The sequence below is a fragment of the Macrobrachium nipponense genome, chromosome 35 (genome assembly GCF_015104395.2).
Source record: "Macrobrachium nipponense isolate FS-2020 chromosome 35, ASM1510439v2, whole genome shotgun sequence".
In the NCBI taxonomy this organism is placed as follows: domain Eukaryota; kingdom Metazoa; phylum Arthropoda; class Malacostraca; order Decapoda; family Palaemonidae; genus Macrobrachium; species Macrobrachium nipponense.
Genome location: NC_061096.1, coordinates 54,625,554 through 54,637,860, shown reverse-complemented (window position 1 = coordinate 54,637,860; position 12,307 = coordinate 54,625,554). Strand labels below are relative to the sequence as shown.

Below are 12,307 nucleotides of genomic sequence, written 5' to 3'. Positions count from 1 at the left end.
CACAGTGTAAAATGGCCATATAGCAATAACATCTTTTTAGGTCAAAAATTCAGGTAGAGAAAAATAGCCATGACACATCTTTCCATAACTAACAGGTCAATTGTAAGAAGTCGATTCTGCCCCACTGCTTCCCCAAAGATAAGAGGTTGGTTGCCCTTTTGTGTCATCTCTAAATATATGTCTATCCTCAGCATCTTCCTCCACTTAACCCTTCTTCTCCAAATCTTCTTGCACTTTATCATGTCATCTTATTATTATTATTAATAGGGGTTAGTTTTTCCAGACCTCTGAGTCTCAATATCATGTCATCTAATCCTTTGCCTTCCCCTCTTGACCTTTTTCGCCTAACAGGTTCCACCTTAGCCCTCCTCACTCTCTCTCTTTCACACATCCTTACCACAGGCACACCATCTCAGTCTCCACTCTCTTACCATATCCCTAATCATATCAGACACTGGTTAACCGTTAAACGCCAACTGGATGTATTATACGTCGACTAAAATTGTCTGTTGGGTGCTTAATTGACGTACGATACATCGATGACAAAAAGTTTTTTTAAATATTCGTGGAAAAATAGTTATAGGCCTAGTTTGCAAAAAATTTTAAAACACGCGCCTTGAAGGATTGCTGGGAGTTCATGGATCAAGCTGTTGTTTTGTTTACAAGTGTTACCCAGGCGCGCATGCGCGAATTTCTTTCTTCTTGCACTAAAAAGCATAAGTGACACATCTCAGAAATTCCTTTGTCACTTTGTCGTAATTTTTGCACCGTTTTATATTAGCCATTACATAAAGCTTTATATATGAAAATGTGCCCAATTTCATGTAGAATACAACAATAAATAACTCATGGTTGTAGCTTTTATCAGTTTTGAAATATTTTCACATAAATCACGATAAGTGCCACAATTTCAACCTTCGGTCAAATTTGACTCGACCAAAATGGTCGAAAAACGCAATTGTAAGCTAAAACTCTTACATTCTAGTAATATTCAATCATTTACCTTCATTTTGCAACAAATTAGAAAACTCTAGCACAATATTTTGATTTATAGTGAATTTTTTAAAAACATTTTCCTTACGTCCGCGCTCAGTAACTGCCGAAAATCTCGGAAATTCTTTCGTCAGTTTGTCGTAATGTTTACACCGTTTTATATTAGCCATTACATAAAGTTTTATATATGAAAATGTGCGCAATTTCATGTAGAATACAACAAAAATAATAACTCATGGTTGTAGCTTTATCAGTTTTGAAATGTTTTCATATAAAACACGAAATAGAAAAAATTAGACCTTCGGTCAACTTTGATTCGACCGAAATGGTAGAAAACTGCAATTGTAAGCTAAAACACTTACAGTCTAGTAATATTCAATCAATTACCTTCATTTTGCAACAAACGGGAAGTGTCTAGCACAATATTTCGATTTATGGTGAATTTTTTAAAATAACTTTTTTTGTACGTCTGCGCGTTACGAATTCATGCATCATTTTGTGATAATATTTTCTCTGTGTTGCTTTGATCATTTTACAATTTGTTATATACCAAAATCATCGCAATTTAGTGTACAATACAAAAAAAAACTCATTAGCTTTAACCGTTTTGTTTACAGCCGATTTGTATACAATTATATATGACAATTATTTTTCGCACTGTCATATATTCCAATATTTATACAGTAGGGCCTCAATAATCACAGGGGATAGGGCCCAGAACCCCCCGTGATAAGTAAATACCCGTGTTATCCTGATACCCCCCCCTAAAAATTGCTTTAAACTGCCTACTTTAATAATTAACCCACCCAAGACCACTATTTCAATGTTTATAACGGCCTACTTTAGTTCAAGCACCAAATATGTCTTCAACTATCACCTTAAACTAAATTCAAGACAGTTTCAAAGTTATTCTTTCCTATCTTCAATTTCCCCTTCATCAGATCAGCAAACAAAAGTATATTACCTAACAATTCCTTTCCATTTTCATGATTTGGCTGCTGCACCAAACTAAAAGTACATAGTATATCTATTTTGTGAATGAACATATTTATGATAAAAAAACATGATTTACTGTAAAGATTAAAGCCCCCAACTATAATATAAATGTATAAACAGCAAAATACAGCAATAAAAATCTAGTTTTGTCTTTTGTTTACGTTTAGAATCAGCTGATGGCACTTTATTACCGAAAGAATTATTTTGGAAAACAATTTAGTTGCCAAAAGAAATGAATTTATTAATGGAATTATTATTATCATTAACTTTGTACATAATAGTTTATGGTATTATGATTCAGTAATTCATATTTTATTGAGAGAGAGAGAGAGAGAGAGAGAGAGAGAGAGAGAGAGAGAGAGAGAGAGAGAGAGAGAGAGAGAGCAGCTTGGGATGAGAGTAACTGTTGAATAGCTTGAGAGACCAGCTTAGGACGAGCGTACTGATACTAGCTTAGCTCGAGAAATACATAATGAAATCTGTATTTGAAATATTTTTTATGGTGATAAGAAATGAAAACATGGATAGTGATAAGATATTATCTTGTATACTGTTATAATGTGATAATCATTGAGTCAACTATAAAAGTTGTATTGAAGCAGTTTCGTAAATCACAGAAAGAAATAAAAGACCTTTTTGTTTCTTTTCTTACGATAATAATAGATCAGTATTATAGTTTTTTCTGCAAGTGATAAAAGGAAAAGAGAGAGAGAGAGAGAGAGAGAGAGGAAAAGAAGAGAGAGAGAGAGAGAGAGAGAGAGGAGAGAGAGAAGCTTGGGATGAGAGTAATGTAGAATAGCTTGAGAGGACCAGTTAGGACGAGCGTTCCTTTATTAGTTTAGTTCGAGAAATACATAATGAAATTTGTATTTGAAATATTTTTATGGTGATAAGAAATGAAACATGGATAGTGATAAGATATTCTATTGGTATATTCTATTGTATACTGTTATAATGTGATAATCATTGAGTCAACTATAAAAGTTGTATTGAAGCAGTTTCGTAAATCACAGAAAGAATAAAAGACCTTTTTGTTCTTTTATTACGATAATAATAGATCAGTATTATAGTTTTTTCTGCAAGTGATAAAAGAGAGAGAGAGAGAGAGAGAAATTTGCTATTTACATTCATAGTATTTGAACATTTGTAAATGAGTGTATCCTAAAAATCATTTAGCTATGAAAAGAAAACACAGTAATTAGTGAATCTTGCTCTATGATAAAAATTCGCGATTTTGTTAATTTTCCGGGATATACGTAGTATTTGGGCTCCACAAAAAAGTAAGTGATTTATGACCGAATTTAGAGGATACTTACGTAAAAATACATCTGTAGTTTGTAGAACGGTGTAACCACTATCATATTGTGTACGAACGAGACTAGGTTTGGTGACGTCACGGTGGTCATAAGTATTTTTTTCGTGAATGAATATACATTTATGATTTAAAAAAATAGTTACTGTACTGCTTAGAGTACCATACTGTAATATTAATGTAATCACATCAAACTAAAGTAATCGTTGCATGCTGTAAACATATAAAGTGTATTTTTGTCTTTTGAAAAATGCATTCCCCAAGGAATTATTCCTTGAAGAAGCTTTTTATTATGAAGATATGCCAATAATATATAAGATATGCGTTTTATTGTGAATATAATTATGACAATAATACATAAGGTAAAATGGTTTTATTACGTTTAAGCTTTGTCGCCGATTGCAAACAACAATACGATAATCTATGACAATTATCGTTTGTATGACTGCCGTGTTTGATTACGTTATACCAAAACAATAAAGAAGTTCGAATTGAAAATTAATGTTTTCCTAAATGTTATTACTACTGTAATTACAATAATACTATTAACATTTCTAAAAGGTTAAGAATGACAAAGGTGCTGTTAACTGTTAAGTGTAACTCAATGTTTACATTTCTGCTGGCCGCTCAACTACAAGTTGATGTCAATGATGTGGGATTATTCCATGAATAGGCTACATATTATGAAGATATGCCAATAATATATAAGGTGAGAATGGTTTTATTACCTTTATTGTCAGTTAATATTTAATATCATAATGTGAATCTGTTCATGCATTTGTTGGTTATCGGAACCGGATGAGGCTTAGCCTACCAGGGATTCATACCAGTGATATAGACTGAGAAGTGGTCCAAGGAAAACCCGTGATTAACTGAATCCGTGATTGCTGATCCGTGACTAAGCGAGGCCCCACTGTATATCATAATGATTTTTTTTCATTTCTGATGGTTGCATATTAAACTTCAGGCAATAACAAAAAAAGGAGCCAAAAATGAACTATTAACCTTAAAAACTAAGCGTGCTGTGATTTAAAAGCATACGAGAGACACTTGGGTAAATAGCGGCTCGGCGTTTAAGGGTTAAGGTAACAAAAGGCCATAACCAGTGCCACATGAACTAAATGAACTTCCTTAAGAAGGATATACGTATGAGGTTGTGAAAGTAAGCATCCTCCAGTTCCAGAGAAGCAAGACTGTCATTCGTCCTTAAATCATGGGTTGTGAGCAACAGCTCAGCCTGTCCTGACTTACAATGTTACCTTCTAAATTTTTTTTATCAGTTCTCACTTTCTAATTTCCTAGGAAAACAAATCATCCTTGCTTCTTAGAAAACCAGAGATAATGGGAGATTCTGGCATTCATGAAGAATGATGCTAAGAGACCAAGGACTAACTAGTTTATTTTCTTAGATGACACATTGGATGGCATGATACACTTTAAAAAAAAAAAACTTTAAAAATCACCCCCCAGTCTCATATGCAAAGGTGATGCCTCCAATGGGCTAATGTTATTCCCAACACTGACAAATGTAAGCTAATTTTACCATAATAATAATATCATTTACCTCAGTGATATTATTATTATTATTATTATTATTATTATTTATTTATTTTTTATTTTTTTTGTTTGTTGCTCTATCACAGTCCTCCAATTCGACTGGGTGGTATTCATAGTGTGGGGTTCCGGGTTGCATCCTGCCTCCTTGGGAGTCCATCACTTTTCTTACTATGTGCGCCGTTTCTAGGATCACACTCTTCTGCATGAGTCCTGGAGCTACTTAAGCCTCTAGTTTTTCTAGATTCTTTTTCAGGGATCTTGGGATCGTGCCTAGTGCTCCTATGATTATAGGTACAATTTCCACTGGCATATCCCATATTCTTCTTATTTCTATTTTCAGATCTTGATACATATCCATTTTTTCCCTCTCTTTCTCTTCAACTCTGGTGTCCCATAGTATTGCGACATCAATGAGTGATTCTTTCTTCTTGACTTTGTCAATCAACGTCACGTCTGGTCTATTTGCACGTATCAGCCTATCCGTTCTGATACCATAGTCCCAGAGGATCTTTGCCTGATTGTTTTCTATCACTCCCTCAGGTTGGTGCTCGTACCACTTATTACTGCGAGGTAGCTGGTGTTTCTTGCACAGGCTCCAGTGAAGGGCTTTTGCTACTGAATCATGTCTCTTTTAGTACTGGTTCTGTGCAAGTGGCGGACATTCGCTTGCTATGTGGTTTATGGTTTCATTTTTCGTATTGCACTTCCTCCATATGGGAGAGATGTTATTTCCGTCTATTGTTCTTTGAATATATCTGGTTCTTAGGGCCTGATCTTGTGCCGCTGTTATCCTTCCTTCATTTTCCTTCTTGAGCTCTCCCCTCAGTAGCCATTGCCACGTGTCAACGCTGGCTAGTTCTTCAGTCTGTCTCATATAGTAGTAGTAGTAGTAGTAGTAGTAGTAGTAGTAGTAGTAGTAGTAGTAGTAGTAGTAGTAGTAGTAGTAGTAGAAGTAGTAGTAGTCGTAGTAGTAGTAGTAGTAGTAGTAGTAGTATTTTGTTCTAAAGGGTCCACAATACTACAAAGTGTAAAAAGTCCGTGTATAACTTTGTATTATTGTGGATACTTTAGAACATTATATATACTCTCGTGATAGAGAGTTTTTCCCTATTATTATTATTATTATTAGTACTACTACTACTACACTACTACTGTAAAAAGAACTATCATAAACAAATTACCAGTGTCAGTCTTTTATAACAACTGATAATGCCAATTACATACAGGTTAGTTTTGGCATATTAACAGGCCCAGAATCAAACATTTTGTAAGATAAATGCAAAACGTCATAGGTTCAACAAGACTTGCCAAACTTTTGAGTTATCAAAAAATTCACTACAGGCAGTCCCCGCCAATCTGGGGGTTCCATTCCAATGGTTAATGGCGCCTCTGTTAGGTATGTATCGACAATGACAACCAGAAATCAGCTCATTTCAGCTCTAATAAGGCGCCATAAAACCGGATTGCCAATAACAAACACCGACGATAACTGGGGACTGCCAATACCATCTCTTATCGTTAACAACCAATTTCTATTTCATGCAAAACACTGGCATGAATAGCAGCAAGTATACTGACATAAACTACCCAATGGATAAACAGCTGTTCTATATATATATATCACATTTTATATTAAGAATTGCATTGCAGTTGTCTACTTACTAAAACCTGCTATTTCTCAAGATACTGGATGTAAGTACAGTCACCTGTTCATAGTGGTTGGCAACGAAATGGAAGAAAGGACCTTACACTGTTCAGTTTCATCACATCACAGGTCAATGAAACCCAGCAGTGCTGGAAACTAATATTTTCACCACAACTTACTTCAAGACAAATTTTTCATGTACTGAAGATTATTAGTGACCAGTAAGCAAATATATGCAATTATTCTCGATTCATTTCAAAATTACTTTCAAATATTCTCATTGTAATACCTGATGCACACACTTTCTGTTTTTACCCCTTCAATGATTCTTGGCATTAATAAAATTACCTTCCTTATTGGGGACTTGGTCCCCCTGCCACAGCCAGTAAAAGAGGAATTATTAGTAAAATAATGGTGAGTATCCTTTTATAAACTCAATATTATTACAAGGGTAGACACAATACTGTTTCAAGTTATTCTGCTCATAAAGGTTCTAAGGCCAAAGCTTACACCCATACACAAAACCACACTTACCTGTAAGGTTTCTAAACTGGCAGTAACTATGTTATGGTCTGCATGGGCACTATAATGTAAACACAATTCAAACACCTGAAAAGTATAAAAATAATGTCAGAAAAATATAAAAATAATGCCAGAGACCACTCATATAGAAAGTTAAGAGCAATTCAAAACTCGCAAATGTACTGCAAAACAATGAAATCATAACTAACAATAAATATTCCACGAAAATCTGAGACAAATCATTATTCAATGTTGACAAAATAAAGATAATTTACCTGAAGTATTTGATCGTACGTTACAGTATATTCAACAGATAAAATATTGGTAGACTGTTGTTTCCCATCTGAGGATACAATGGGAGCACACAACTCTACAATGTGTGGCACTAAAGCTCGCAGGCACAGGAGACATCCCAGCACCTGACTGTTTGGCAGATCTTCCACTACAGGCACTAGTGTCTGAAGGATAGTACTCAACAACCAGCCTAAAAACATGGGTGGTTTCCTTGAATGGCAACAAAGAATGATGAGGGATGACACAGCTGAGCGACGAACAGCTGACGATGTGTGATTGAGGTTAGGAAGAAAGGACTTCAAGAGATTTTTAATTTCATTGTCGTTTGTAAAGTGGCCTAGTGTTGGCATAATCTTCTCAAGGGAAGTTGCAAGTGTTTCTAGTAGAGGTTCCTCTGTTCTTCTGGCCATTCTGGTTATGTAAGGTAGAAGATTCTGTACATATGCCCGGCCTTTCTGAGGTCTGAAAACAAGAACATGGCAATAAGCAGTTTGAATACAGCCTTTCCGAGGTCAGAAAAACAAGGATGTAACAGTGAGTAGTTGGAATACTACAAAACACAAAACAAAATAAAAATGGGATGATGCTTATTATTACCAGGCACTTTCAACAAATGGGAATGGGTTCCAGGGGAAAATCAAGATAATAGTGACCGCAACAAGCCAACAACCAGGTTGAACTTTTGCGCATCACAGAGCTAGCTGGTTCAAAATCTTTTTTCAATTCTTGATACACATACATCAACTCTATACATATATACAATATATCTATTTCTACAAAACTTCATATATTATCAAGAGGAATTATATAGAACAGCTTGCAATGATGCACAAATTTCTTGCTAAAAACATGAAAATGTCCACCTAGCCAAGTTATCTGAATGAGAGGATGATCAAGAGAGACTATAACAGCATTCAACAATCACAATTTTTAACTGAAGACAGTACACATTAATCCTCTTCCTAGAACCTCAAGTCACTTTAAACATGCACACAATTGATAAAAAAAAAAAAAAATTGGAAGGTCTTATAATCGGGCATCACAAAGTCAAGGGAAAAATTACTCACCGAATATGATGACACAAGGATGCAAATCTTGTAAGGGCTGCTCTCAAGCTTCTAACAGATCCATTCTTTTTTATTTCCTTGTACAGTTCCACCTGAATCTTCCCCAGCTGAGTTTCAGAGAGACTCTACATAGGAAAAAAAAGAAACATATTGATAAAAGTTCATTTTACTGCTAAGAGATTTGCAAAAACATAAACTAGAAAAAAAAGATGTGAAAGGAGCACTCTATAAAATATAAAAAAAGGAAAATACCAATCTTCATATTAAAATGGGTTGGTCATTTTTATACTTACCCAACATTCTTAAAGCTATAAAGTTTTCAGAAGCAAACTTGCTCAACAGTTAAGAAAAACTAATGAAAATATGGGTGGGTTTTACTTGGTTTATCAGCCTATCTACTCTTCCTGTCAAGCTACCCTACAGTAGGTAAGGTGAGAGCAGCTACATTTTCCATGTCTAAGTTAATTTCCAGTCACTAGATTGTGGGGAGGCAGTGGGTACTATGAATGGTATTCAAGTATGGATGTAACCAATTTTAATATGAAACATTGGTATTATTTCTATGAATCTTACCAAACATTCATATAGCTGACTACCACAATGACAAGGGTGCTGGAATAGTGTAGCACTTGGCAATGTCTGGTAATCCCAACCAACAGAATACATAATTATTTTTAAAGAAAGCCAACACAAAACTCATGCCTGATGAAAGTAATACTGCTGACAATCTCTGGCTCCAGTCAGGGAATTGCACCATGAATAATGAACCTTATAAGGTATGCCACAATGCTTGGACGTACAGCACCATTACAGATAGATTTCCTTCAAAGTGAAGCAGAGATGGTGCTCCCATACCAAAGATCATTTCATAAAATGTCATATTTCTCACAACTCGGCACCAGAATCTTTAAATAAAAGATGAGGAAACAGTATCCTGTTTGCAGTCCAAACAAAATAGTTCCAAAAGCAACTAAGGGACTTAATGCTATGCTCACACATTCATGTATCAAAGCACATATGGCCATGCACGGGGGAAATTTGTGAAACGTGACCATCTCGTGGTGAAATAGCCACGGCCAACTGGATACGTGACATGGCCAATGTGCATAAAACAAGCGTATTACAGTGTGCTGCAAATGTACACACTGCGTAAGCATGACGTGACACTTAACGGAAGTGGCCCAACAAGTGGCAAAACAGCAAAAAGTAGTGCGTGGCAGAGCATGTAACACCGACTTACATATACCGTATGTGCAACGTTTGTGTGTCACAGACTTGCGTCAACCTCACGTTGTCCCCACATACTGGGGGGTTTAAACCCTGCCACACGGCAGTTACTGCCTAACCACCTTGTTCAAGAATTTAATGGCCGTAATTCCAGCTATGCCGAAAGTAATTACTTATGTAAAGGACCGAGGGTTTGTATATCATGTAGAAACAAAGCGTATTTAGTCATGAAAATATGAAAATACAGTAATTAGTCAATATTTCTCTGTGAATAGTACCATGACTAGGTGAATTTTCCACAAATAATGTGCATATATGTTCTAGAGAGAAATCCGTGAGTCAGTGAGTCTGCAAATCTGGAACTGCGAGTAGGCGGGTCAGCTGTATTAAGTTTTTGAAGTACCTATGATACCAAAAGATTCCTCAACATCAACTACTAATTACCAATAAATTCTAATACTAAATCCTTAACCCATAAATGGTCCCCCTGGGGGACTCCATGCACATTGATTCTTGGTTCATGATGTGCTTTCCATGGAAAACATTCATATTTCTGCATAATCCTTGATAATTGACAAATTACCCAAAGAAACAGCTAAAATTTTAACATTCTTTTACATATAATGATTTTAAAAACAATGCTGGTCATTACTTGAAGGTTAACTTAATCTTAAATAATGTGAGACTGCAAAGAATAAAACTTACCCTGATAACCCTATTAAGAGCTTCATTTGCATTCATTCTCACATCTGGATCAGCATCAGCAGTTAATAACAGCAATGTTTCAATCCCAACTGATAAAAGTTTCTGAATATCTGCAGTTTTGGCACCCACCAAGGCATCAGCAATTATGGTACACGTGGCAGCTTTATCTTTGCTGTTTAATACTTGGTCTTTTTTGCTGGAATAAATCAATACAAAACAATGATTATGTTAGAATAACAGCTTCACTAAAATATAACAAGGTATCTAACTTAACATCAGGTAGATAAGATAATGACAAACCACTGGTAAAAATCACCATACACTCATAATTATCAAGTTAGATGAGACTCACTCTCTAAGGGGCAGCAAGTCTCATCTGTCCTAAAATCTTTGAATGTGTCCAAGTAAATAGTTATTTAGGAGGCATGGGATGGTTCTCGAGAGCTTTAACAGTTACATTCATTTAACTAGACATTCTCTAAACTATTATGATCTTGATACCTCCAGTTCAATATAGATCTTGGAAAAGGAGCATGAATATATCTCTTGAATGGTACCATTCTCTCCTGGCTTCTTAACCCTTTATTCAGCCACTTGAACCTTTGGCAAATTTCCAGTCCTGCTTCACCCAATTTCTTAATCCTGACCTGTATCTATTCTTAACAACCTTAAAACCAGCCCTATCCATTCCCATATGGCCATTTTGGTCTTGCCTAATCAAACCCCATAAGCATATAGCACTTCTGTTACTGTGTCTGACAGCCTTTCCAGATATTCTTACTTCTCTTTCCTGGTCTTTCTGATTGTGAAACATGAACTGAAAACACATGCATTACATCCTTTCCAACATAATCTTAATCTTCATTATTCTTTCAATAATTAAGCTCCTCTCATATGTTCAGCCATTTCATCTTTGACTAGCCAGAGAGCATAGGTAAGGTAGTTATCTGACAAAGCTCATGAGTACCAACAGAAAGAATTACAGGGATTTCTCCAACAGGGACCACAACCACTGCAAGTCAGTCAACATCAGTGGCCTCCAAATCCAGAACTGCAGCATCAAATTCCTTAGCCAACGTCCAGCAATCTGGGAGGGCACCAACAGAAAGATCCCCAGGGGCTGGCCACGTGGCCATCAGGTACTAATCAACCAACTGCATTAACAACAAGCACAACTGTCCTACCATTAATGGAGAGAGTATGTGCTAAGACTCCTCTGCACATATGACACTCACCAACAGAGAAGTCAAGAGAGAATGAACAAGAGTGTACTGGGAATTGTAGGAATTTTTGACAAAACAATGGCTGTTATGAGTCTTCTTTTGCTTCTGCCCATACTTCTTCTATAGCAAAGGAAACCTGCTGGCATACTCCATGCCAGCATAATTAACATGGTAAACAAATCCCTTTCACTCAGAACATAACTGATAAAGGTCCATAATCATGGGCAATAAGAAGTGTCCACACTCCCGATTTCATCCAATACACCTACACTGTTCAACCACACCATTCATCTTCTCTTGGACAGCTTTCATCTCAAAGAACTGCCATATTCATAATCCAGATTCAAACAGTCATATCATCAACAGACACAAACTACTTCACCTAGTTATCAAGTACTTATCGATATACTTCACTTGTTTTACTCTGCTAGATACAAATATCAGAACATTACAATAAAAATCAAAACAACGCAAGAATTCAATCAATGTAGTTCAATTTTGAAAATTTACCATTATGTACAGCATTAAAAGAATTCTCACATAAAACTATATTACCTGAGTAATCCCTGGCTTTGCTGTGAAATTGATGATGCAAGAGAGGCCATGGTGCTGGTGTGTTCAGGAGGTCGTTGTTCATTAGTCACATTGCCTCCACCTAATGTGGCTGATAATCCTCCACCAGAATTCCCCTGGGATAACTTGACAGCCTCAAAAGCTTTTACTAACTTCTCAAGAGTTGCCATTGTTCTTGAAATTTAATGGAGAT

At 35.9% G+C, this 12,307-nt stretch overlaps 1 protein-coding gene across 1 annotated transcript in view; it reads right to left on the bottom strand.

Annotated features, from left to right (window-relative positions):
* LOC135208352 (huntingtin-like) overlaps positions 1–12,307 on the bottom strand; it is a gene marked incomplete at its 5' end in the record, with an annotated part of 207,733 nt that extends 195,426 nt beyond the window's left edge. Inside the window, 5 exon segments of the mRNA XM_064240455.1 lie at positions 7,038–7,112; positions 7,301–7,781; positions 8,387–8,511; positions 10,319–10,514; positions 12,097–12,307. Coding sequence (XP_064096525.1) covers positions 7,038–7,112; positions 7,301–7,781; positions 8,387–8,511; positions 10,319–10,514; positions 12,097–12,284 — 1,065 coding nt within the window.